The 23,445-nt window shown below is 48.3% G+C and overlaps 9 protein-coding genes across 9 annotated transcripts; 2 read left to right on the top strand and 7 right to left on the bottom strand.

Annotated features, from left to right (window-relative positions):
* The first annotated feature begins 91 nt into the window (after nt 1-91).
* Nucleotides 92-2,671, top strand: EDB82DRAFT_492794 (WD40-repeat-containing domain protein). Its single transcript, XM_065608416.1, has 2 exons — nt 92-509; nt 568-2,671. Exons 1-2 carry the CDS (start codon nt 387-389, stop codon nt 2,515-2,517), a joined length of 2,073 nt encoding a protein of 690 aa, XP_065465955.1. The 5' UTR covers nt 92-386; the 3' UTR covers nt 2,518-2,671.
* A 409-nt stretch (nt 2,672-3,080) lies between these two features.
* EDB82DRAFT_109664 (NADP-dependent oxidoreductase domain-containing protein) lies at nt 3,081-4,541 on the bottom strand. Its single transcript, XM_025734409.2, has 3 exons — nt 4,205-4,541; nt 3,584-4,155; nt 3,081-3,527 (listed from the first exon to the last, which is right to left on the bottom strand). The coding sequence occupies exons 1-3, from the start codon at nt 4,254-4,256 to the stop codon at nt 3,162-3,164; spliced, it is 990 nt and encodes a 329-aa protein (XP_025587801.1). The 5' UTR covers nt 4,257-4,541; the 3' UTR covers nt 3,081-3,161.
* Nucleotides 4,467-5,896, bottom strand: EDB82DRAFT_109640 (uncharacterized protein). Its single transcript, XM_025734398.2, has one exon. It carries the CDS (start codon nt 5,779-5,781, stop codon nt 4,828-4,830), a length of 954 nt encoding a protein of 317 aa, XP_025587800.1. The 5' UTR covers nt 5,782-5,896; the 3' UTR covers nt 4,467-4,827.
* Nucleotides 5,897-6,010: 114 nt separating this feature from the next.
* EDB82DRAFT_472854 (uncharacterized protein) lies at nt 6,011-7,862 on the bottom strand (the record flags this gene model as incomplete). Its single annotated transcript, XM_025734387.1, has 3 exons — nt 6,011-7,157; nt 7,208-7,610; nt 7,691-7,862. 3 exons carry the CDS (start codon nt 7,860-7,862, stop codon nt 6,011-6,013), a joined length of 1,722 nt encoding a protein of 573 aa, XP_025587799.1.
* A 786-nt stretch (nt 7,863-8,648) lies between these two features.
* On the bottom strand, nt 8,649-10,476 carry EDB82DRAFT_109705 (uncharacterized protein). The gene has a single exon (XM_025734376.2). It carries the CDS (start codon nt 10,050-10,052, stop codon nt 8,736-8,738), a length of 1,317 nt encoding a protein of 438 aa, XP_025587798.2. The 5' UTR covers nt 10,053-10,476; the 3' UTR covers nt 8,649-8,735.
* A 1,742-nt stretch (nt 10,477-12,218) lies between these two features.
* EDB82DRAFT_492819 (PLC-like phosphodiesterase) lies at nt 12,219-14,016 on the bottom strand. Its single transcript, XM_025734364.2, has one exon. It carries the CDS (start codon nt 13,731-13,733, stop codon nt 12,342-12,344), a length of 1,392 nt encoding a protein of 463 aa, XP_025587797.1. The 5' UTR covers nt 13,734-14,016; the 3' UTR covers nt 12,219-12,341.
* An 893-nt stretch (nt 14,017-14,909) lies between these two features.
* EDB82DRAFT_109861 (uncharacterized protein) lies at nt 14,910-16,103 on the bottom strand. The gene has a single exon (XM_025734353.2). The coding sequence runs from the start codon at nt 15,995-15,997 to the stop codon at nt 15,338-15,340; it is 660 nt and encodes a 219-aa protein (XP_025587796.1). The 5' UTR covers nt 15,998-16,103; the 3' UTR covers nt 14,910-15,337.
* Nucleotides 16,104-19,707: 3,604 nt separating this feature from the next.
* Nucleotides 19,708-20,452, top strand: EDB82DRAFT_109937 (uncharacterized protein). Its single transcript, XM_065606966.1, has 2 exons — nt 19,708-19,918; nt 19,971-20,452. Exon 2 carries the CDS (start codon nt 19,998-20,000, stop codon nt 20,349-20,351), a length of 354 nt encoding a protein of 117 aa, XP_065465956.1. The 5' UTR covers nt 19,708-19,918; nt 19,971-19,997; the 3' UTR covers nt 20,352-20,452.
* Nucleotides 20,453-21,908: 1,456 nt separating this feature from the next.
* Nucleotides 21,909-23,117, bottom strand: EDB82DRAFT_522141 (S-adenosylmethionine synthetase; the record flags this gene model as incomplete). The annotated part of the gene is made up of 1 exon (XM_025734342.1): nt 21,909-23,117. The coding sequence occupies one exon, from the start codon at nt 23,115-23,117 to the stop codon at nt 21,909-21,911; it is 1,209 nt and encodes a 402-aa protein (XP_025587795.1).
* Nucleotides 23,118-23,445: the final 328 nt, after the last annotated feature.

Raw genomic sequence — 23,445 nt, forward strand, 5'->3', positions numbered from 1 at the left:
ACATTTAAAAGCTCAGTCCAGTCAGCCAGGTTGGTGCAGGGGTTTCTGAGGGATGCTAGTGCCTAAGTGCCTCTAAAGTCCTGTCCAGTCAGGTCCTGTCGCGTATGGATGGATTCAATTGGACCCCATTGCAAGCTCATTACTGCTACTGTACAACCCAGCATTTCATAACCTCTATCGCGACAACAACCACACAATTGCATACCTCAACCTTGTAACCTGAGATTGGTTTTGTTCTTTCTTGTCATCGTCACTGCACGTCTATTTTTGAAGAGAAAAAAAGTGAATCTTTTATTATCGTGTCCAGTCGTCGTCGATCTATACCTTCCAAATTATAGCTTTCCAAACATCGAGCAGTCCCGCGATGCGACTGTGGAACGTCCACAATGCAGCAACGTCGAGATGAAATCCTAGCAAAGAAGGCAAAGCTTGCTGAGCTCAAGCGCCAAAGAGAGCTTCGGGCAAACGCAGCGAATGCAGGTCGTGCGAGCGTAGGAACTTCTAGCGACGTTGGTCCCCTGACACTCTACCGCCTTTAAGCCCCTCGTTGACGTTTCTCAACCACAGTTGATATCGCCAACCCCTGGAAGAGCAGATAACCGCCGCGAGATCGAAACCCTCATTAACAGTCTTGTTGGTGACAGCAGGCCTGGCTCAGCAGTCACAGGAGGGCCTGGTTCTCCCGCTCCTCGCGGTAGTCGCCCGAACAGCGTCCTTAGCGCTGGCGAGATTAGCAACGAACCTTCCGAAGTTACCACCATTAGCAATATTCAGATTCCCGCCCAGCCGCCCCCAAGTCTCAGTACCGCTCCGCTCCTGACCGTCTTCGAATGTCCGCCATCTCCAGTAAAGGAGGTTTTCTCGTACAGCAAAGGTGTCCAGACCACCGAGGAGTGGACAACTCCTACCAGAACCAGAGCACAATCTCTCATTTCGGAGGCCGAAGATGTTCCCGCCGTAACTTCGACGCCCAGCAAGAGGCTGAGCAGAAGAGAGCGAGATCGGGAGGAGGAGCTCCGACAGAAGATCAGGGAAGAGGTTGAAGAGGAGCTACGAGCGACAAAGGAATTCTTGAGCGATGGTGTCGTCCCGTCCGCAGTCAGTCAACCTGCAAGAAACTGGACCGTGGAGGAGCTCGATGCCGTTGCGCAATCGGACGACTTTTTTGATTTCCTCGAGAAGTCCACAAAGGTCATTGAACGGGCTCTTGACCAAGAGACGTATGATATCCTCACAGACTACGCTCTACAAGGCCAAGACATAGATGACGACGATGAGGACAGCGGTAATACGGGTGGCAAAGGGCGACACAGAATAAAGGAAGTGGCTCAATTCTATGACGAGCGATGGTCTAAGAAGCGCATGATCAGCGGAATTGATTTCTCGCCCAAATTCAACGAGCTACTTCTCGCTTCTTATACTAAGAACCCAACGGCTCCTCATGAACCGGATGGTTTGGTCCAAGTCTGGAACATGCACATGCAAGATCGTCCGGAATACGTTTTCACTGCGCAGTCGGATATTCTCACTGCCAAGTTCTCTCCTTATCACAACAATCTGATTATTGGTGGCTCATACAGTGGTCAGGTGCTGTTGTGGGACACGAGAGCAAAGGCGGCACCAGTACAAAAGACTCCCTTGACAGGTTATGGTCATGCTCATCCTATTTACTCTGTTGATATTGTCGGTACTCAAAACGCCAACAATATCATCTCTTGCTCCACCGACGGCGTGGTTTGCGGTTGGACAATGGACGTCTTCGCCCAGCCCCAGGAACTTCTTGAATTGAAGAACCCTAGTCAGGCCAAGGTGGCGGTCGAAGACGTGAGTCCCACGTGTCTTTCTTTCCCAGATACAGATCCTACGTTCTTCCTTGTTGGTAGTGAGGAGGGCACCATCTTCCCCTGCCATCGATACGACCGTGCCGGCGCCAAGGCTGGTGTCGATAAGAAGATCAGCTACAAGGGACACACTGCTCCCGTCATGTCGGTGGACTTCCATCCTGCTAGGGGCCCCGTGGATTTGGGCGATCTGGTTATATCATCATCTTTGGATTGGAGTGTCAAGCTTTGGAAGGTTCGAGCACCTGCAGCTACATCTACGATTGGATCTGGTGACGGTACAATTGCGCCTCTTATCGACTTTGTTCGCGAAGACGTCGTCTACGACGCCAAGTGGTCTCCCGTCAAGCCCAATATCTTTGCTTTGGTTGACGGTGCTGGTTGGTTGGAGCTGTGGGATATTGCTGTTGAGACCGAGGAGCCCGTGTCAAAGATCTCACCCAGCTCCCGAAAGGACGGCAGAACCATGCTTTCGAAGAGTCTAAACAAGGTCGCATGGGAACCTAATGATGGAAAGCGTCTTGCCACTGGTGGCATCGATGGCTCATTGACGGTGTTTGAGGTTGCTAGTGGTCTTGGTGGCAAGGAGAGCTTGAAGAACGAGGACTGGGCGAACGTGAAGAAGCTTGTGAACCGATTGGAAGCAGTCGGCTCCAACGGTGCTTTGATAGTTTAAGAACCCTTATTGGATGGAGCGTTGACAGCATAGTCCAGTGGGCGTGTCTTGTATTATGAGGTAGTGGCCAGCTGAATTTACTGATATACCCTGTGTTTATTGTTATCGACTTTTTCGGTTATCAACTGTGAATTATTGAGTTAAAAAAAAAAACAGTAAACCTTACTTTGCTTGGGTATACTACTGCCCAAGTATCAACGATGCCTTCACCTAAGGATATCGGGCTTGGCAAGCTCATATGATGTCACGTGCTATCCCCACACCGATATGGTCGACTTTTCGCGACTGGAGCTCGAGCCTGTCTCCGAACCTCAAACAACAGAACGAGGAACTCAAGAACTCAGCACAAGTCTGCTCCATGTCATTCAAGAGGGTGCCGTCTTCCCTGCAGCAATCATTACGATTGCTGCTATAAATGACGCTGATCATTATCTGGTAGGTTACACTTTTCCATCACATACCCTCATAATCAACCCTTCATGATGGCATTCATTTTTATGAATTCTGCAATTCCGAATGCCTTTTTTGTTTTAGGCAACACGTGGACAATTTACAGCTGAATATCAACCACATTCCCATTTATTGTTTTACACAAGAGTTCTATGAATCCGTTCTAACTGAACATCAGATATTCATTTCGTAGCCTAAGTCTCCATTGGCATGCCGTCTGGGTATCGCCCTCCGGATACCTCAAACTCATCTGCTATCTTTTCCAAGGTCTTCATCTCGTCTTCCGAAAGCTGGCAGCGTTGAGCATTTTCCTCTACTCTGGCCGCCGTGGTTGCTCCTGGTGCTGGGATTATAGTAGGCAATCCGTCGTGGCCATTCAGACCTCTCACCCAGTTAATTGCGAGTTGTGCTGGGGTAATATCCTTCTTTTCAGCCACAGCCTTGACCTGCTCAACGAGCTTGAGGTTGTGCTGGAACGCTTCGGGTTGGAAACGAGGAAACTTGCTGGCAATTCCTTGACCCTGGAACTCAGAGCTGTTATTAAAGCGGCCAGTAAGAATCTGTTTTGGTCGTTAGTTGCGTAAGATTTTCAGATGAAGTATATAGATATACTTACACCACGTCCAATGGGTGAATAGGCCATGATAGGGATGTTGTGCTTAGCACAAGCGGCAGCAACGCCGTTGCGCAAGATGTCTGTGCTAAACAAGCTGAGCTCAACTTCAACGAGGCTGATCTTGGCAATCTTGACAGCCTCTTCGATAGTCTCGGCGCTGCATTCTGAAAGAGCAATGCCGCCAACTTTGCCAGTATCGACGTACTCCTTCTGAATGACGCTGAGGGTCGTCTCGAAAGGGACTTTGTGGTCTCGTCTTGAAGGCGCAAAGATGTCAAGTTTTTTGGTTCCGCCGAGCTGGTTGATCACGTTGTCGATTGACCTTCGAACGTTCTCTGGAGATCCATCGAGCTGGAACTTTTCGAGATTATAGGTACCTTTCATAACTATGGTGATCTTGTTTGCGTCTTCGGGATACTTTGTGAAATACGCCTTGAGCAGGGTCATGCTATTGTACTCTGGGGGTCCGTAGAACTCGGCGCCGCTCCAGAGCGTGCAGCCATTGTTAGAGGCAGCGCGCATGGCTTCAATAGCCTGGTCCAGAGGGGTAGCATTTGGGCGCCATGTGAAGCCTGTGGAATGTGAGTTTCACATGTCTTTTCTCAAAGGAAATTTACGCACCCATGAGGCCATAGGCCACAGGGCCAACTTGCTTTCCAAGAACCTCGGGCATGTTGATTATTGAGTGAGGTGGAGTGTTCTGGATATGGTGTTGCTGATATCAGTAAAAGAGGCTTTGAGACGGTACCTTTGACGAGGAGACATGATGCTTATATATGTATTTTTTATCCCACTTGATAACATCAATATTCATCATCGACTCTAATCCTAAACGGCAATGGTGATGTCGCAGCCCCGATCCATCGGCGTTACAGCGTCAATGTTACATAAACCCGAGATCTGACTAATAAACACTTCAAACTATGGGATCAGAGGTTGCTTATCATGGATTTATGAACCACAACTATGAAGTGAAATGGAGATAGGATGTTGGCTTGTGTCTCGTAATCCGAATAGTGAGATCTTATCACATAATAAATATCTTTATACGGTGGGCAGGCTGTCTTGGTAGGTGGGTAGTGGGAGTTGGTCTTCTTTAGCGGGATAACCGATAACTATCTGTACCTAACCAATTTATAAGAATAGATTTCAAGTGCCATCAAAAGCTGCCGCTTGAATAAAAAGTAGTTGGGCATCCTAACCTAACTAATGCCTACATTAGTCCAAAGAGTGTGATGATACCCTCAGAATTCAATCAGAACGCCCTCTCTTTCCCTCTTTGGCTCTTGCGCCACTTCATGTTCGGTCTCCGGCTCCTCTTCATACTCATCCTCTGCTTCTACCTCTGACGCCTCATCCAAGTCTACTGGTCTTGCGTCGACACGCTTCGCACGAGCTCTGGACCGAGGCTTCCTCTTGGTATAGCTCATGATCTTCCTGTCCATTCGACGAGCACTCGATGCATCCGCAGCACGAAGCATCTCTGGAGGCATTGGCATGACACCACGCGCCTGGAGCCACCAGTCGGGGAACTGCGAGAGGCCGACTTCTGCAAGGCCAGTTGACGTTGTGGGCATTGTGTGCTCGTAGTGACAGTCCAGACCCCATTTGCAGACTCCATGGTGGCACCAGTGTCGACATGGTGAAGGGAGTTCCGATGACGGCGATGTGGTGTTGGGTTGAAGTGGCGATGGCTCCTTGTCAACAATAGATTTTTGCTGCTGCTGGTTCTCCGGGTTGTGACGACTTGACGAAAGCCCTTGAGCGGGTTTAAGCTTGACTTGAAGGGCTGAAGTGTGAGATGGCAGAGACGTCAAGGTCTCTGGATTTTGTTCTTCACGAGAAGTATCATGAGAAATCGATGGGCCCCATATACTGGCACTGGGCTGCATCACAGATTCACAAGGGTTTTCTTCTTCCACTTCATCACTGGCACAAGCGTCATCTCCAGTGATGGGATCAAATCGGAGCTTGTAGGTATACTGCTCTGCATGAATGACACCCAGGTTTCCAATGTCCTTGGTCTCATCTTCTGATAGACTTCGCGGAACGCCAACGACTTCTACCCAGTCAGGTAAAAGGTCTGCAGGGATGAGAGGCACAGCAGTTGCGGGCTGAGCAACAATTTGTCCTGTGGGCGTGATCTCCTCAGCGCCAGGCCTAATCAGGAAGAACTGAGGTTTTGGGGTGAAAGTCATGATGACTACGACTGCTGCAGTAGTGATGAGGAAAGACAGTTGATCGCCAAGCTACATAATGCGGGAGGAGTAAAGCGAACCAGAAATCCATGGTGGTCGTTCTGTTGTGTTTCCTTTATATCATTCAGTAACAGAGTGTTTGCTGACTGCACGCTATCTCATGAACCGAGTTTGCTGCAGTACAGACAATCACAAAGGTCTATGTAATACTTAAACAAGTTTATCTCACCTAACGAGCCTCCACACGAATCTTGACATCCAAGCCATCCACACAATAACCTAACTGCCTAGGCCCATCTCTAAGTTCAACTTCTCTCTTCACCCATCGACCTGGTTTGCCTCCGCTGTCCTCGTCAGCAGCGTTTGCGTCGGCCTCTTTGCGCTCCCTCTCTCCCTCGGCATCCTCCTCGTCGCTGCTTTCGCCCTCCTGGTCATCAAATCCAGCGACAGGATCCCACTCTCCTGTTTCCCAGATGAGGCCAAGTTTGAGGGGGGACAGGCCAAATACCTTTCCAGCAACTCCTTTGACAGCGTACATGTCGTAGGATTTGGGTATCTTTGTTACTCTCTCCTCTCCCCCATCTTTATGAAAGGCAACAGTGACCAAGCGAGCTTCCAAAAAGGCAGGGTTGACTTCTGACCTACGCATAACGCTGGGTGCGCCGTAAATCTCGCATAGTTCTGCCCAGCGAGGGTGGTGGGCCAGAACATCTGCTTCAGCTTCCTCAGGTGCGGCCGCAAGCTGTTTTCCGATCCGAGAGAGGTAAAACATCTCAGCATTGGTCCGGTCGGCTGCTGTGACCTGACTAAAGTTGAGGGACTTGAGCGAAGCCAAGCGAGCGACGGTAAACATGTGAGATTCTTCAGAAGAAGATGATTTGGCATCAGCATCAACAGCATCGTAGAAGGGATTGTGGCCGATTCTCAACCCCACCAAACCAGGGAAATGCTTGGGAATCTGGTCCACGAATTTCCATGACTGGATATTGTTGTATGATACATCGAGGTACTGAACGCTCTCTGAGAATATTGGGCCTTCGACGCCTTCCGGTGCGATTGCAGTGATGTTGTTTCCCTTGAGATGAATATTGCGCAAAGACGTGAGTGCAGTGAGTGTACTAATATCAGTAAAGGTGGTGAATTCGTTAATCTCAAGGTTGATCGATGTCAAAGTTGATGGAAGGCTCCCATAGTTTAGTGCTGGGAGAGAATGGAGTTGGTTTGATCCGGCATCAAGAGCTGCCAAAGACGGACACTTTGTTGCGATGTGGCAAACTTCCTCCCAGCTCATCATGGTTTCCTCCAGGGACAGCTCTTTGACGTTTTCCACAACGCCTTGAGTTTGGTTTTCCAAAACTTCCTGGAAACGGTTGCCACTGCAATCGCGTCAGTAAACCGGTTTATGTTTTTGATAGATGTAACGCACTTGAGGGTGAGATGTTGGAGTTTTGGTAGCTCACGACAAATGTCAAAGACAGGATCAAGGTGTTGGAACAAATTACGACTAAGGTCCAGTTGGGTAATTTTGGGGCACGTCTTGGTGATGGTTCCCTCGCTTTCATCGTCTGCCCTTGCGTCGGCAATCTGAAGATCATCCAGGATCACAATAGTCAGCTCGCCGATATTGGCTTGCTTTCGGCGGATCTTCTCAAAGCCGACCTCCTCGGCACGCTTTCCGAAAAAGATGATTTCTTCTGCCGCCCTTCTACCATCTGGAAGCGTGTACTCGCTTGCATATTTGTGGTTGGCTGCTGCTAAGAAGTGACGCGGCGGGTCAGCCGGTCGAGAAGGACGCACAAATGAAGCAGCGGTGGGGAACTTTGATTTGCCTATGAGTGTCAGTTTTCTTGTATCAAGCACAAGCAGGATGATCTGTCATAAGGAAGATAGAGGGGATGTTTGATCTTACAGGTGAAATAGCGAACGCCCTTGTGACATCCGTCATGTTTGCCTCGTGCTGAGTCGTCCCATTCTACGCCCAGCCATGTTCCTGTTGTGCCTGCGACTTCACCGACGTATCTCACTGTGCAAAGGGCGCCGTCATAGGAAATGCGCTGTCCAACATGTTGCGAAGCTGCCATTTTTTTCTTTTTCTTAGCTGAAGGATAAAGTAAGTAACATCAATGTGACGCTTCGCTGGACATATTCGAGTGGTCACTCGCTGGAAGAGGGTGGAGTTGAAATTCTTCAGCTAAAAAGAAACAGATGGTACTTATAGAGTGCACTGTAATGCTATGGCTGCAACGTCAATCATCTTATAATAAATAAAATATTCCATTATTTGTAACAAAATGATTAAGTACTTACCAGGTCGAACCAATTCATACTAAATGCTTCCGAGGTGATTGAATAAGGATATCGCCCACGTGCAAACTTGCCACAGGGTAAGGTGATTTATCACTATCATTCCACCGCATCCACTTTCCAACCTCAACTTACCACCAACATCATCAACACTTATAATGTCGTCTTCTTCTATCGAATGCCAGCATCGTTGTGCTCAGATGCTCTCAATGGCAATGTTTCTCCAAGACATATCTACTAGCACAAACCTCTTGGATCAGAAATGCGCCAACTCAAAGTCTCCGCAGCCCAACAATGTCTCCCCATCAGCTCAGCCACGCCCTGATGCGCCGACTCAACAGATCAGCCGGCTACCTGACAGAACTCTTTAAATGATAGAAGTTAAAATATTTATCTATGCATCCAAGGTGGGTAAGACCTCACTCAATTTTATGGCAAAGAAACACCCAAGCTACAAATCACGGCACGTAGTTAGATTCATCAAGTCTTCAGAAAACTAATAAATACTCAAGGAAATTCAATTGGAAGCTAGTTACTGCTCATACTAAATCTAGCTATTGTGGTTCGTTCGGTGTAGAGAATGTCGGTCGTTAAGTACAATCAATGCCTGTCAATTTTCATATGGCATTCTGGTATCGTTTCGCTCAAAATCAGTTTACTCGACCAACCTTTCCCTTGGCATGGTCACATTCCTCAAGGAACCGGTAGATTCCTTCAAGACCTTCGTAATCTTCGGATTGTCCAACTACCGAGCTGGCTGGAGGTGACATTGTCTCGTATCCGTCAGTCTCGGCCAACCACGGGTTGTCAGACATATCGTCCAAGATTTCATTATGAACGAAATACTCTTCGTCAAGAGTCGAAATCTCATCAGTCTCATAACCTTCCAAAGATCGAAGTGATACACTTGGTTGTTTCCCGCTGTCAGGGGCGAATGGGAACTTGAGAGCTACTGGAACGCCAGCAGCGTCGTCAAACTCGGCATCCTGACCCACCACCCCGCGCTGGATCCCAATGTCATCGCATAATCGCTCGAGAGTCTCGGCGTCGACGCCTGGAAAGCGGACTCGGAGAGTATTGTGTTTCTCTAATAAAACTGGAAGGTCACCTAAAATTGCAAGTCTGCGGAGGTCGGTATCAATTGCTCGGAGATCCTGCAATACTCGGCCGAAGTCGGAGGATAGGACATCAAGGAAACCCTCAGTGTTGAGAGAGGCACCGGCCGCAGCAGCCTGAGCCTTGAAACCAGAGGTCTCGGAGGCGAAGGGGATAGCGGCAGCGAGAGGGCTAAGTGCCGTGACGGTGGGGCTGAGGTTGAAGTCGACGAAAGCGCCGGGAGCCGAGTTGGAGAAGGCGGAGAACTTGTGCATGGCCTGGTCTTCAACTGGCGACACCGCTCGATACTGTCGGTCACCTCGAGGGCCGAGGCCGTCATAACGGAGCTTCTGGCCAGAAAGGAAGAATGCTCTCATGGCTTGAGAGACATTCTGCACGACCTGAGCCGGAGCTGCCGGACCGTGGGAGAAGTATCGAGCACTACCGCCGAGACTATATCCACCAGCACTTCGAGGGAAAGCACCGCCCGTCAAGTTGGGACGGAGGGCGTTCGCAAATGGAGCTCGGCCAGAGAACTGCGCAACACGTTGTGAGGTGTTGGAGCTCGGGAACTTGGATCGGTCGAAACGAGCAGCCTTGGGCTCGGAGCTAACGAATCTCCTAATAACTCGGTTGACGTTCTGAGCTGCGGAGCTCGAGAACCATCGGCTAGTATGGCGTTTCTGCTGTCGAAGAGCAGCAACAGGGTGAATAGGTTGACGAGCAACTCTGGCGGTTCTCAGTGTAAGTTGGTTTTGCAGGGGCCGCGTCATGACGACAAATTTGGTCCGCACCACGTTTGTGGTTTTGGCCACGGCGACTCGCAGGAGCCGTCGGGCCATTGGACCCCACAGCGCCTGTAAGGACGCCATTGTGAAGTTGTGTGCTGAGTTGGAAGATGGTTGTAAAGATCAAGTACAACACATACAGCTGAGTCGGCGCTTATGACACTCTTTATGGCGGTGATAATTCGCCACGTCATGCGCCACACGGAAGGGGTCGGGTGGCGGACTGCGGGGTCGAGCTAAGGTTAAAGAAGATTAGCGTTTGTGTACAGTCAGCAATTTTTACCTCCACCAACCAACATAAATTTTCTTGAATTTGAGCTTCCTTCACTTGATTCTCTTCTCTTCACTCCTCAAGGTCTGGCTCGCGCGCGCAATGCGCAAGCGTTGTTAATTCTGCGCGATCAGACCTCCCTCTCCTTCTAGGTAAGACCTTTTTTGTCTCCCTGCTCTTGCTTGCTTTCTATGATGCACATCATACACGAACAATCCAAATCAGACCAACCACTGGTGATACTATTCTTTTGAGAATTACACTGAGAAAGCTTTGGACCTCGGGCATTTGCAGGATACTCTTGTCGAGAACCCCTTACTAACTGGTCACTAGTTGTTCTGTTTCACTTGCTATCCCATGTTGGACGTGCTTGCCGGCCAAGCGCGTCAACTTTTCCTACAAAATTAAAAGGTTTGTACACTTTTTTATCTTTTTCTCTCTTCACTCTCCCCCTCTCCGTATGATGATCAAAACGACTTCAGGGATTCCTCATTCTTAATATATAATGTCGATACTGTTGTATTTAGTTTCAGCCTTGTCTGACTGGAGATCACAACGCACCTTCGCTTGCTTCCATCTATCATGACCGCAATTGCTAACTGGCGTTTGTCAATAGGTAATGCTCTTTGCCCTACTCTCTTGCCGAGCTTCTCGCAGCCACTATATGATGAATATTTGAACGAACGGGCGGACATAAACGAGTACTGCTGCCTCCCACCCTAGAAAAGCGAGGACGTACAAATCCTTGTGGTGGGTGTGTAGTGGGACCTCTTGTTGATATTTCGTCACCTGATCGTGGCTCATAAAAATGGATTCTTGTCGATGTCTGGTTAAGGAACCGGTGGCTGACTGTTGAGGATCTAGGTATCTAAACAAAGAACTGTTTCTATTGTGCATCTGCCATCCACCCCTTTCGTGATGAGTTATTTTTCAAATTGTATTCACACTGTTTGATTCAGGGTCTTCGGATCCCGGGACATGAACACAACGTCAACTTCTGATTGATCGGTATGCTACTCACTGCTTGACTTAACTAGAACCTCATCACTAACTTACCCAGATTTCACTTTACGCTTTTTGTTAATATCAAAATGAAGCGGCCATGCTGACTCCGCCGTAGGAAAACAACCGATTTGCACTTGCCCTCCCATCTGTCATGGTAAGACAAACATTTTTTTTCTATCTACACTACCCTTACCATATGATGACTATGCTATTATTAGCTCTATCCGAGTTCATCATGACGAACAACCTATTCACCTTGGAGAACTGATTTGGTTCCTTTCACGCTTTTTGTTTACGAGATGATCTAGTGAACGTTGTGGCTAACCAGCTTTGCCAGATCCACAGTTATGAGGTTCGCATACTGTGCAACAATCTATTCTCTTGAATGATGCAAGCATATGTTGTTCAGTGCAAATGCATTTCGTCCCTGCATCATCATCATCATTGTTTCTAGGGCCTTCTCGTCATTGGTTTTTTTCTTTCCAGAAAGAGTGATACTTGTGAGAGTATCCCTTACAAGTAACAATATAAAGGAACACAACTCGTTCTCTTTTTCTTTTACTATTATTTCAGGGAATACTGGCACAAGTATCTTTATTTTAAGAGAAACCGATAATAGGACAGCCCTAGAAATATTAATAATAACGAATATATATGGAGGTTATTGGTGGTGAGATAATTCATCTTTTCAAAAACAAAAGATATACTCATAGGCAACTGTTATTATGAAGAGAAGATACTTGGTCATGAACAAATCTTCAGAAGTGTAGCAGTAGTGGTAACGGTATGTGCTATATGGGAAATAGTAGTATGGATCATTCAGACACATGCCGTTACCACGCCTGCTACACTTCTGAGGATTTATTTATAGCCAATACTCTTTTTCTTTTGGAAGATTGAAGTGTATCTATACATGCGCTGGAAATACAACAAATCCCAATCATTGATCTTTGAACTTTTTATCTCGCCTGACCTTGTGGTGAAAATGTTGTCTAAAAGTGTGTTTAATTATGTGAAGTCGATGTCTAAAGCTTTGTGTCCTGGTATCTACGTAAATGGCAAAACCAACCATATCTATCTCCATGTACTTGTACGGCTCATCTCTTGAGCTGCAGTCTTGCATTCATTCCGACAATGCACCGGATCAAATCCCAATCATCTCGATGGCCTACCCAGTCAGTAACAACGATGCCAGTGGCTGCAGAACCGATCTTGAGCTTGTTGGGCCCCTTGCCTTCTTCGCCGTGGCACATGCAGAGGTATTCAATGACAGAAGGATTGACCTTGGCAGCGATGCGCTCTGGCCAACAGGTAGCATTGAAGAAGTTGCTTGCTGTGAGGAAGTTGACGATGAACGGAGGCAGATCAGCATCCTCTCTGTGATCGTTCATACCGGCGAGGGCAAAGGTCTGTTCAGCAGCACGCTCGAGTTGCCGGCGACAAAACTCAATCTTCTTCTGGATGTTTTGACTCTCGGTGACTGTGTAGAAATCTTGAACACGGATGTGCTCTCCTTCGCCCACCTGGCCATCTTCACAGTTGTCAGGCCAATCGCCAGCGTCGATGCCCCAACCGCGGCCATCCCAGCATGATTCTTTCATCTCGTCGTCCAAGTAAAATCGTCGGACGATGACAATGCGACCACGCGCACCGCCTAGAGTGGGAACTCTGGGTTCGGTCCACCAGCGGCTACGCCTCTTGTCAACGTAACTATGCTTCAGGTATTTGCCGAGCTGCTCGTCGGTACCTCTGCCGGTACCCTCGCGTTTGATACTCATGATAATGGTCTCACTGGGGTTCTCATCAAGGAACTTGTAGATCTCTTCAACCATGTCTCTGAAGTACCTTGCACCAGTCAAGGCGATGGGAAACACGCTGTGCACAAGAGCAAGATCGTCACTACTGGAGCTTACAGAAACTCGGATATCAAGAAACCGAACGCCATTTCGGAGTTGCTCTGGAATGTCGACCGCTTGACATCGAACAGAAGGCAGGGCGGTAAAGCATGTTGGTGAGTTGTGCGTGCCGGGAATGGAAAGTAAAGGGAGAGGCCAATCGTCATGAAGCTCCTCCATCCATCGATGAAGTTGAGCAGAAGAAAAGACGGCGAGAAAAGCACCGTTGGGGGTATAAACAACGGTGAGGTCGTGATTTCCGCCGTCAAGGTTTTTCATAACAGACGACTTATTTGAGGAGCTCGGAATGTCGACTTCGTATTTGTGGTTCTCATATTTGAAAGTAAGACGGACAGCCTCTTTGTTGCTGTCGGCAGCTCGGATCCCAGTGTCTTTGGTCTTGAAAGGATCGATATTGACTGATGCCTCTTCCTTTATAATCGCATCGCCCTTGGCATGTGTTTTGTTTGAGCTGTAAATAAGGCCAGTGATGTTGGAGAGATAGCCAGCCTTTACGCGTTGACTTTCGAATCGCTGGACATCAATGAGCTCAATTGGGTTAATGGTAAGATTGCGAATAGTGAGGTTGGTCATGGCTGCGGTTGTCGTAGGATGAGATGAACACCAGGGGAATGGTGGCGTCTGTTGAGCACTGGTAGGACCTTGACAAGGGCTACTCTGTGGGGGGTTGGGCAGAACTCCTCACACTGGATGAAGTAAAAGAAATCCTCCACCAATATCACCGATAAGCGACAACTCTTTGCATGCGCAACTACAGCGACCGAATATGATGTATAAAAACAAGGTGAAGAACTGGCGGGGAGTTGAGAGCAGCGCAAGGATCAGTTGTGGTGGGGACATGCTCAAATGGCCACCAAAAAGACGGTAAGAGTCTTGAAGCTGGAGAAATATGATAGTACCAATTAGCTTTACAGTTAGCTATAGGAGTTGAGAATCAACAAAACACTGTTTTTTCATGTAACTTTATCAGGTGCCGAGATAAGAAAAGGCGTATCAAATATAAGACTTGTTGATTCCAGGTGCTAAGCATCTCGCCTTGTAGCCATACTTTTCTGTCGGCAGTTTCCGATATTGAGTTGAATTCATTAGCAGAACAGAGAGAGAGAGAGACAAGGTGGTGGCTTCCAGGAGCTTGGTTGTCAAATGGTATATTCCTTGGTAGGCTAACTTGGTTGGCAATTGACCTGGCGCAATAATTAATTACAACACAGAAGCTGGGAATGCATGCACTATACGGGATAATGTTTGTATCTGATGCCTTGACCAATACGGATTCAAGGAAACATCCCGGACAAAAGAAAGCTTCCTCGAGTCGGATGGATGTCAATAACTAGCCAGCAAACTAGAGCAAGACCGACACGATCTAAGCTGACCCGAACCTTTGAACTGGGACAACAATGGTGGGAGGAACCAGGGCGCAGGGTGACCGTGCTTTGCCTTTCTGCAGAGAGTTGCCTTTCTATCTGAAGGGGTGTGTATTGGTTTTGACTGAGTGATGATTGAAATGTAGACGCCATGGCAATAAGTACAGTAGCGTAAGGGCCGCAGGAGTGGCGGTCTGAAGATTGAGCAAGTACGATGATGATGGCTGAGACGGGAACTGGACTCCAATATGACCCAGAATAGGCTATTGAAATTCCTGGCTGCGAGTGCGACTGACCTTGGGAGGTTGCCTAAAGGGAGGCCAGACGAAGATTGTGAAGTCAATCAAGTCATGGAAACGATGGTGAAGAGTAAAGGTTCAAGTTTCTCGAGTATTAAGTTTTGGAATAAATTAAACAAGAAGATGTATTAGAGATCACGTATAATAAGAAATTGGAAGCAGCCCAATGATTTGCCCCTTCAATATCCATGTGTCGTACATGTTCATGTGCTGCCATCCCTTCCTTCGGGTTGCATCTGCCCCAGAAGTATTTACCAACTCCTAAAACCTCATGTGTCTTGTAACCATCATAAAAAGGCCGTTAATTATGCTCAGCTCAAAAACTGCTATCTAAAAACAGGAGTCTAAGGCTGAAACATAAACAAGAAACGCTTGCGTCCATTTTCTCTCCTTTCATCACGCTGAAAACACCAGCGAGTTACCTTTCTTTTTTTATAGGAATGTCTGTGTGGAAGTTTTCACAAATTCGAACGAGATTATAATCTCGTGGAACATGTGCGGTATCCTGTCGATCTTAATGACTTGAACGTCGTCTCTTTGCTGATGCAAAGCCTTCATCCTCGTCATCCGCCTCCTCACGAGATCGTCGGAGTGGAGGTGTACCGCGCTTCTGAAGGAGTTCGCCGATAACGTCTCGGCTTCCGATGACATTGCCTGTGCCTTCAACAACGAGGCCAGCATCGACCTCAATGTTTAAAGGTCGTGGACAGCCTGACTCATCGATCATGGGGATGCCACAGCGTCCAGAGCTTCCTTCATACAAAGCTTGAACAACTGCTTTGGCAATGGCATTGGCCTGCTCTGCGGGAGTGGCAGTCAAACAGACGATGTTGTTGCTACGTGACACATTGACGGCAGTGTTGATACGTAGGCTAATTGGTGAACTAGTCTCAGATGTCTCGTCTTGATCATCAGAGGCCATGACAACACTGGGCATGCTCGGGACAGCCGGTCTAGGAAACAGTCTGTCCCCGATGCGCCCAGTCTCTTGAGCTTGTCTGGCCAATGAAGACATCTCTTGATTTTGTCTGTCCAATGTAGTCGAAAGTTGTGCTACAAAAGAAGCAATATGAGAAGGGATCCGTCTTGGGGTGTATGCTGGAGGGGGACCATTGTCTTTGGGAACGGTGACTAGGGGGCCTTGGGATTGAGGGGAGTTGTTTGGAGGGCCCATGATTCTTTCGTGTGTTGTCGTCTCTGATGACAAGAATACAAGGGTGAGAGGTTTGTGCTCCTAGTTTAGATCTTCTCTCATGGGAACTGCAGAAAAGAAGGATGCAAGTTGCAAGTTCGTTTTTTTTCGAAGAAGAATGACGAGCTTTTAATGATGAAGAGAGACACTGATAGCCTAGCACGGCAGGCAGGATTGTCGTTTATAGAGGTATCTCAACGATGAGATTGCCGTTTACGCCAACGGGACGACAAGAACCTGTCCTCGACACAATAGGCAAGGTCAGGAGACGAATGTGGTGGTCGAGAGCTCTGCGCCACGTATGGTAAGGTTGTCTCTGGCTTGCTAAGTTTGATGACGCGAGAATGGAGTGATGACTGGATAGAGTTGTGGGAGAAATTCGGAGATGAGATCTGGAATACACAGCGGGAAGAGGGTTCAAATATACACAGTTGGGCGCAAAGGGGGCAGGTATAAGGGGAAACATGCAAGCGAGCTATCACCAAGACCTGGTCATGGAGTGTTGGACAATACAGAATAGATATATTCAACGCCTGATTGCTTGTCTTGACATGGGGCAGCGATGGGTTTCTACAGCACAATAGTGCAATCAACAGCAAACAAGACCCGTAGAAGAATCCCATCTACCCGCACAGGGGAAGAGGGTGGATGTGTGGGAAACATGTCATGCATGGACCCTGGTTGAGACTCTATAAGCTATCATTTCCCATGCAACTACCACAATAGCTCAAAATAGGATGAATGGATCCTCCAACCTGAATTTGACTCCAGTGTACAAATAGAATGCTGCAGCCGATTCACTCAGAGACAAGCCACCAACAAAGCTTGGGACAGTAAAGTCATATGTCAACAACCAGCTTCCCGAGGTTGTCAGAGTAGGGCGTGCCTGAAAAAGCCAGCAAAATTAAAATGTACGGTCTCTGAGCCTCGACCAAAAGTAACGTTCGTCAGGGCAAGTTTTGTTTTGTTGTATCAGTACACAATGTGCTCTTGTGGGCACTTCTTCAAAAGGCTGCTGTTGACGTGAAGTACGATACACTTCCTATACACGCCCCCTCCACGTCCAGAGAAAAGGGCTGAAACCAACGCGAGGACCACCTCAAGACCACGTCCATGGAATGGGGTGAGCTCTAGCACCAGATAGGGCAATGTTAGCACGTACAAGTAGGCAAAGACACGAAACATGTGTATTAGGATGTCTTGTTTTCGATTGTTGGTAAGATCTTGTTGCCTATTGATGGACGCTGCTGATGGTTGCATAGCAATTTATTTCCTTGTTGAGTGAAGTGTGAAGTGCCTGTATTCAAATGTTCGGATTTATTCGAGTTTCCTTTTTGACAAATGACATGTAAAAAGGCTGCGAGCTTGTGTCGCTGTGTAGCCATGCAATGCTATGCTTCGATGTTATGGTGTCTTGCTGAGGTATTCATGTATAATGTGAGACTGTGAAAGATCAACTGTAGCCACGAAAGAGAGTAACACAAGATTGAAGTTATGCACCTGTCAGATTCACAGACAAACTCTGGCATAAAACGAGTGACGATATCCAGTATCATAAATGATCAACGCAGAAACAAGAGTCAGGTATCTCCTACCCGGGTAACGAGTTGACCACAGTTCCTCCCTTGCTGGAAAATTAATCCAATCGGCAAGTGCTCATCAGCCAAATTGTAAAAGCAGGGCGTAACAAGGCAGGTTGAAGGCAGCTTGTTAGCCGGTAGAAAAGCGGAAGGCGTGAAGTGGCAGTTGGGGCGTGGCTTGGCGGCTTGCAGCTTCCTATTGTCCTCAGAATGCGCTTGGTATTGTTGTCCCATCCCCTGTAAAGTAAGGCCGTAGTTCCGACCGACTGGGCTGAATCGAGGCACCGGCCACGGGTGACACCTTCCGTCTATTGCCCTCTATTGAGGCTCACTTTGGGTTTAGCGCCCGTAAGACAGACCCGCCTTCCGCAACCACCATAGTGTCATTGAGTCGATAAGTCATTGCCTCCCTTGCAACTTACTCTTCAACCCCAACCAACAGACGTATGAATGCACCCTTGACATTCGGCAGTAGGGAATACGTCCTTCGTACATACCTTGTCCATGATCCAAAACGGTCACACGCCATTCATCATCCCGCGGCAAGGGATACACTACACCACCACTCTTGAACAAACAAACAATGCTAAACTATCTACACCCATTTGACAATTCGCCGATCAATTCTACCTCTTTCTTTAGGCAGACTTCCCAACAACAAGGCAATACTCATGTTAGGCACTGACTAATGCTTGCCATGCCACTCACATTCTGGTGTCCGCTCCTCCTTGTTCTAAGCTAAATCTCGGGTTGTGACGACTGTCAAACCATTGCCCCGGTGCTTCTGTCTATTCAAGCTTGGGCCTCTTCACCTCCAATCGCACTTTTCTACATTTCCTGAACCTTCGGCGCCTAGTCCGTGGTTACCAGCAGAGTGACTACGCTATAATGGCGTACCGGGACGGTGTTCTTCTGGTCCGCCCTGCTGGGTCTTGAATGCTGGGCCACGAATGCATGGTACCTATGCTAGCTCTCCTAGTCATTATTGCACCTAAGTTGTTATCCAGCGGGAAAAGTACGACTCGGTGGCTAATTCACTACATGGCATGCTCTCCGTGTCAAACGCTTTGGGAGAACAGCAGGACTCCGTTTTGTTCTGTCACATTCTTGTTCTGGTGGTACAGGAAGCATAAACGGCTGTCAATCTCCCCCTACTTTCGGAAAGAACTTCATAGCCTTTCGTCAACAACTGCCGATGCTGTTGGGTGATCAGCTTTCCTTGATTGTCGAGCCCCATACGTACATTCTGTTCAAACAAACAATGATGCGTACGTACGCTGAGCAGGATATTTGTCATTTGGCTTGGCATCTCGTTAATCACGGTCTTCTTCCACCTCTGTCGGTACGTACTTCGTCAAAGAACAATGCATACAACATGGTTGGCTCTTATTCCCGCGTTTCATGACGGATATCTGGGATGACACACCCCCTCCCGAAAAAGCTGTCTGGGCGACTTCACGCTTAAGGGGTGAATAAGTCCAATTAGCTTGTTCAACATTATCATCCGAACACCTGAGCCAACAAGCAAACAAATCCGAAGATTCTGAATATGTCTCAAACTCGGATCATTATCATTAACTTCATAATTGTGCCAAAAAATTTCCATTGTGGCTCACCTGAGATCTGGCCAAAAGACTAACTAGTGAAGACCCGAATGTACAAGAAGATGGACTGGTACAAGGCAAATATCGGCGCGACCCAGACTCTACTTTTATCTCACCAGTATCGGCAATGGCTACAAGTGCTTCGGCCAAGTCAGTAGCTCGGAGTTCCACGTCCCACGTCCCACGTCCTGTCCTTACACTCCCCATACTGTGATTCAAGCGTTATCCAGGTCCTGACCGTCAAGATTACAGAATTATATGACAGGTAGGCGCCCAGCTTATTGTTCCGTTTCTAGGCGCTAAGTATTGCACGAAACAATGTTCTAGGTTTGATATCGTGAATTGGAACCAAGAAGTACAGAGCGTAAGTTACTGATCAACCTTCGGAGAATTCCACCCAACAGTCCGTCATTCACTCTCAATTATCACATCGTATAAGAGGGGTCATCATATTATGCACAAGGTTTGTTTGTTCTCGCTCTTATTCCTTACATGAATAGACACGTATTTGTCCGTGCTTAATGCACGCAAGGCTACCTCAATGTTGCTTTTTTTTGTCGCAAGACACCGACATATGCAGTCTCTTTTCGCTATGTATGCGTGATGTTTGTCTCAAACCCCTCAGCAAGAACGTGAGATCCGGTCACGCAGGGAGAACTCTGAAGCAACGCCTGCAACTCTTGCTGCAGGTGAGATAAAACCCTGGCAGCCAAGCGTATGTACGTTTCAGCCTCAGGAGAAACCTGCCCAACTCCTAATTACAGATCTCAGGTATCAGAAAAGTCGGCCGCTTGAAACATGAGAGACAAAATCAGCAGGTCAGTTTACATTACATGGTCTATACTTCTTGAACTACTTATTCTTTTACCCCGAGACTTGGGAGACAGGTACCAACGGGCAATAATCACTATAGACATGCAGCCGTGTAGTAGATTTTTTGAAGTAGAGCCGATATGTTGCAGACCGCCCTTGCGTGAGTTCAAGAATCAGCACATCCGAGAGGAGTCACATTGTATTCATAGCCAGCCTCTTGCATGCCTGGTGCTTGGAGCCTTGGAACTTTGGCTATCCGGAGATAATTCTCTCACACATTGTCTCACATTCCAGCCGCATATTTCCCTACTACTGACTGTGCAGTCTTTTCGGAGATGACCATTGGAATAACAATAGCAGTTTCCGAGAGATGGTCAACGTTGTCAGGCACGTCTTCCGGAAGACGACGCTGGCCTTTGTCGCATCGTCGCATCCTCTATCGTGTCACGACATAACGGGCAGTGTATAGGTATTATGGAATAGCCTTTACTTTCTCTCTCGGCTCCCGCTCGATTTCTACTTCTGGGGCTCCATGGTACCATGCAGGACCTTCACTGCTGCAGGGTTGACCTCTTGGGTGCCACCACAAGCCACTCCAAGATACCGCTTGCACTTGGCTGGCCTCTTTCAGAATTCATACTTTGTGCCTTCTTACAACGTGACCTGACGAGCTCACTCGGATGTACAGGCTCTCGGAATTGCATCGGCTGTAAGAGCTGGGTGATCGCAAGCCATAGAGCAGATGAACCTGTAACACGTCAGGCCATTCAAGCGGGCAGGTCCTCGAAGACCTATTCCATCATGTCTTTGTCCATATGTTTGATCGACAACTTCCTGTCCAGGCATAAGCCCACTTGTGCTACTCGCAATTACTGACGCAAGCCTGGACATCTAAGTTCCGAATAAAGTCAACCCACTTAGGTACCTTGTTGGATCGGCTGAAGTCTAAGTTGGGACTCTGGCCTTTGGAGCGCTTCTATATCTCGAGTTTACCGTTTGGCTCGAATCACATACAGCTTGTTCTTGGGGAGGTTGGGTTAACGATCGATCAATCACGTAGATAGCTGAAGGATAGGTGTCATGATAAAAAGACTGTACAAGATACCCAGCCTATGGCGTTACCAGTACCCTGACCACCTGCGTAAATATGAGAGTTTCGGATTTCCGTTTGCGGCCAAGACCATCATGACAACCCAATCCGGCATCGGAGCTTAACTTCAGGGCCCAGTTAGCAGGCAACGTCACAAAAGGAAGGAGATTCAACATGTATTCCCGTAATAACTTGTTTTCTTTCTTAGTTCTAGCTGCCGTCTGCATTCGCAGCGACTGGGCACCTAACAGCCCATTAGAATCCTTCTATCATTCAAAGATCGACTTTCTAATTAGCGATCAATCCAACCTCCACCACGTCCTGGCTGGTCTCGCCCGCCTACTGCATCAGCTCGGCTAGAAATCCTGGAAAGAAAAAGATGTTGAAGTTCTTTTGTTTCCTCGTCAAAACGCCGCTTTCACATTGGATGCGTCGTCTTTTTGTCATTTCCCTTATCGTGGTATCGTTATAATGCAAGTCTTTTTGACTCTTCTTTTGATTCGCCTCACAAATGCAGGTTTGCCCTAAAATGTCTTTGTTGAAAGACGCCCACTCCGTGCCTGGTATATCGCGAAAGAAATCTCCACACCCGTGGAACCAAAATGGTTTTTGGATAGAAATCATGAATAAAACAAAAGCCGGAAACCGACCGTCCTCCCTTCCGGTGGGAGATACATAGGTTTCGTTGAGAACCGTACGCCGCCTATAGTTGCTAAATCAAATGTACTGATTACACATCTGTTGAGATGTATGCATAGAGCTGTTGAATACTCTTTTTGTGGTTTGATACCATGTCACAAGACAGCTTAGAAGTTAAGAGCCTTGGGCTTCTCCCAGCTGAAGCTCTGGTTGGTACCGAAGTGACCGTTCTTGGCAGTCTGGAGGTAGATGGGCTGGTCCAGGTTGAGCTCACGAACAATGACACCAGGTCGGAGGTCGAAGTTCTTGCGGATGATTTCAACGAGCTCCTCGGAGGTCTTCTCGGAGGTGCCGTAGGAGTCGACGTAGATGGAAAGGGGCTCAGCGACACCGATGGCGTAAGAGAGCTGAACGAGAGCACGTCGGCAGAGGCCAGCGGCGACCAGGGACTTGGCGATCCATCGACCAACGTAGGCAGCGGATCGGTCAACCTTGGAGAAATCCTTACCGGAGAAGGCACCACCACCGTGGGCACCCCAACCACCGTAGGTGTCGACAATGATCTTTCGGCCGGTCAGACCGGCGTCACCCTGGGGACCACCAATGATGAAGAGACCAGAGGGCTGGATGTGGTAGATGGTCTCATCGCTAAGGTACTTGGCGGGGATGACCTTCTGGATGATCTTCTCCTTGATCTCCTTTCGGAGCTCCTCGGTGGTGATATCAGGAGAGTGCTGAGCAGAGACGACGACGGTGTGGACGCGCTGGGGGACGACAGCACCGTTGTCGTGCTTGTACTCGATGGTGACCTGGGTCTTGGTGTCGGGTCGGAGCCAGGGGAGGGTGCCATCACGGCGGGCCGCGCTCATGGCAGAGTTGAGCTTGTGGGCGAAGAGGAGAGTAAGGGGGAAAAGCTCAGGGGTCTCGTCGGTGGCATATCCGAACATGATACCCTGGTCACCAGCACCGAGCTGCTCAAGAGCCTTCTCGTAGTGGAGACCCTGGGCAATATCGGGGGACTGCTGCTCGATGGCAACGAGCAAGTTGCAGGTCTTGTAGTCAAAACCCTTGGCGGAGTCATCGTAACCGATGTCCTTGATAGCGTCACGGACAACCTTCTGGTAGTCGAGCTTGGCCTGGGTGGTGATCTCACCGAAGACCATGATCATACCAGTCTTGGTGGCAGTCTCGCAAGCAACCTTGGAGAGGGGGTCCTCGCGAAGGCAGGCATCGAGGATAGCGTCGGAAACTTGATCGGCGATCTTGTCGGGGTGACCTTCACCGACCGACTCACTGGTGAAGAGGAACGAGCCCTCGTTGTAATGCTTCCATGACGCAGGATCAGCGTGGACGCCGTTGGTACCGTTGGCAGCCATTGTGAAGATTGAGGTGAAAGGAGAAAGTGAGGGTAAAGGATACGGCTAAAGGTAGACAGACACGGGGAAGTCTGACTGTTGGGTGACGAGAGAAAAGGAGTCACTGAAGATGCGCTGTTAGATAAACTGGCAGTACAGAGCGATTGTGACGGCAGTCTTACCTCAGGAAAAGAGTTGATTAAGGACGGGAAAGATAAAAGAGGATGAAGAAGGGAAGAGCAAAAAGAAGAATTGAGCGGGAGCTGAAGTACCTTAAAGGAAAAGGCGGGAAGGAGGGGATGTGCGAATACGTTGATGCAGGCTTTGATATGAGCGAAGTGGGGGGTGG

This window comes from Fusarium venenatum (genome assembly GCF_020744135.1).
Source record: "Fusarium venenatum strain MPI-CAGE-CH-0201 chromosome Unknown EDB82scaffold_1, whole genome shotgun sequence".
Taxonomy (NCBI): domain Eukaryota; kingdom Fungi; phylum Ascomycota; class Sordariomycetes; order Hypocreales; family Nectriaceae; genus Fusarium; species Fusarium venenatum.

Excerpts from the sequence above, each read along its gene's own strand:
- EDB82DRAFT_492794 (XM_065608416.1), top strand. The coding sequence starts at position 387 with ATGCAGCAACGTCGAGATGAAATCCTAGCAAAGAAGGCAAAGCTTGCT. Across the intron at positions 510-567 it reads GCGTAGGAACTTCTAGCGAC|TTGATATCGCCAACCCCTGG; the intron begins GTTGGTCCCCTG and ends TCTCAACCACAG.
- EDB82DRAFT_109664 (XM_025734409.2), bottom strand. The coding sequence starts at position 4,256 with ATGCCCGAGGTTCTTGGAAAGCAAGTTGGCCCTGTGGCCTATGGCCTC. Across the intron at positions 4,156-4,204 it reads TGTGGCCTATGGCCTCATGG|GCTTCACATGGCGCCCAAAT; the intron begins GTGCGTAAATTT and ends CACATTCCACAG. Across the intron at positions 3,528-3,583 it reads ATTCACCCATTGGACGTGGT|ATTCTTACTGGCCGCTTTAA; the intron begins GTAAGTATATCT and ends CGACCAAAACAG.
- EDB82DRAFT_109640 (XM_025734398.2), bottom strand. The coding sequence starts at position 5,781 with ATGACTTTCACCCCAAAACCTCAGTTCTTCCTGATTAGGCCTGGCGCT.
- EDB82DRAFT_109705 (XM_025734376.2), bottom strand. The coding sequence starts at position 10,052 with ATGGCGTCCTTACAGGCGCTGTGGGGTCCAATGGCCCGACGGCTCCTG.
- EDB82DRAFT_492819 (XM_025734364.2), bottom strand. The coding sequence starts at position 13,733 with ATGACCAACCTCACTATTCGCAATCTTACCATTAACCCAATTGAGCTC.
- EDB82DRAFT_109861 (XM_025734353.2), bottom strand. The coding sequence starts at position 15,997 with ATGGGCCCTCCAAACAACTCCCCTCAATCCCAAGGCCCCCTAGTCACC.
- EDB82DRAFT_109937 (XM_065606966.1), top strand. The coding sequence starts at position 19,998 with ATGAGAGACAAAATCAGCAGGTCAGTTTACATTACATGGTCTATACTT.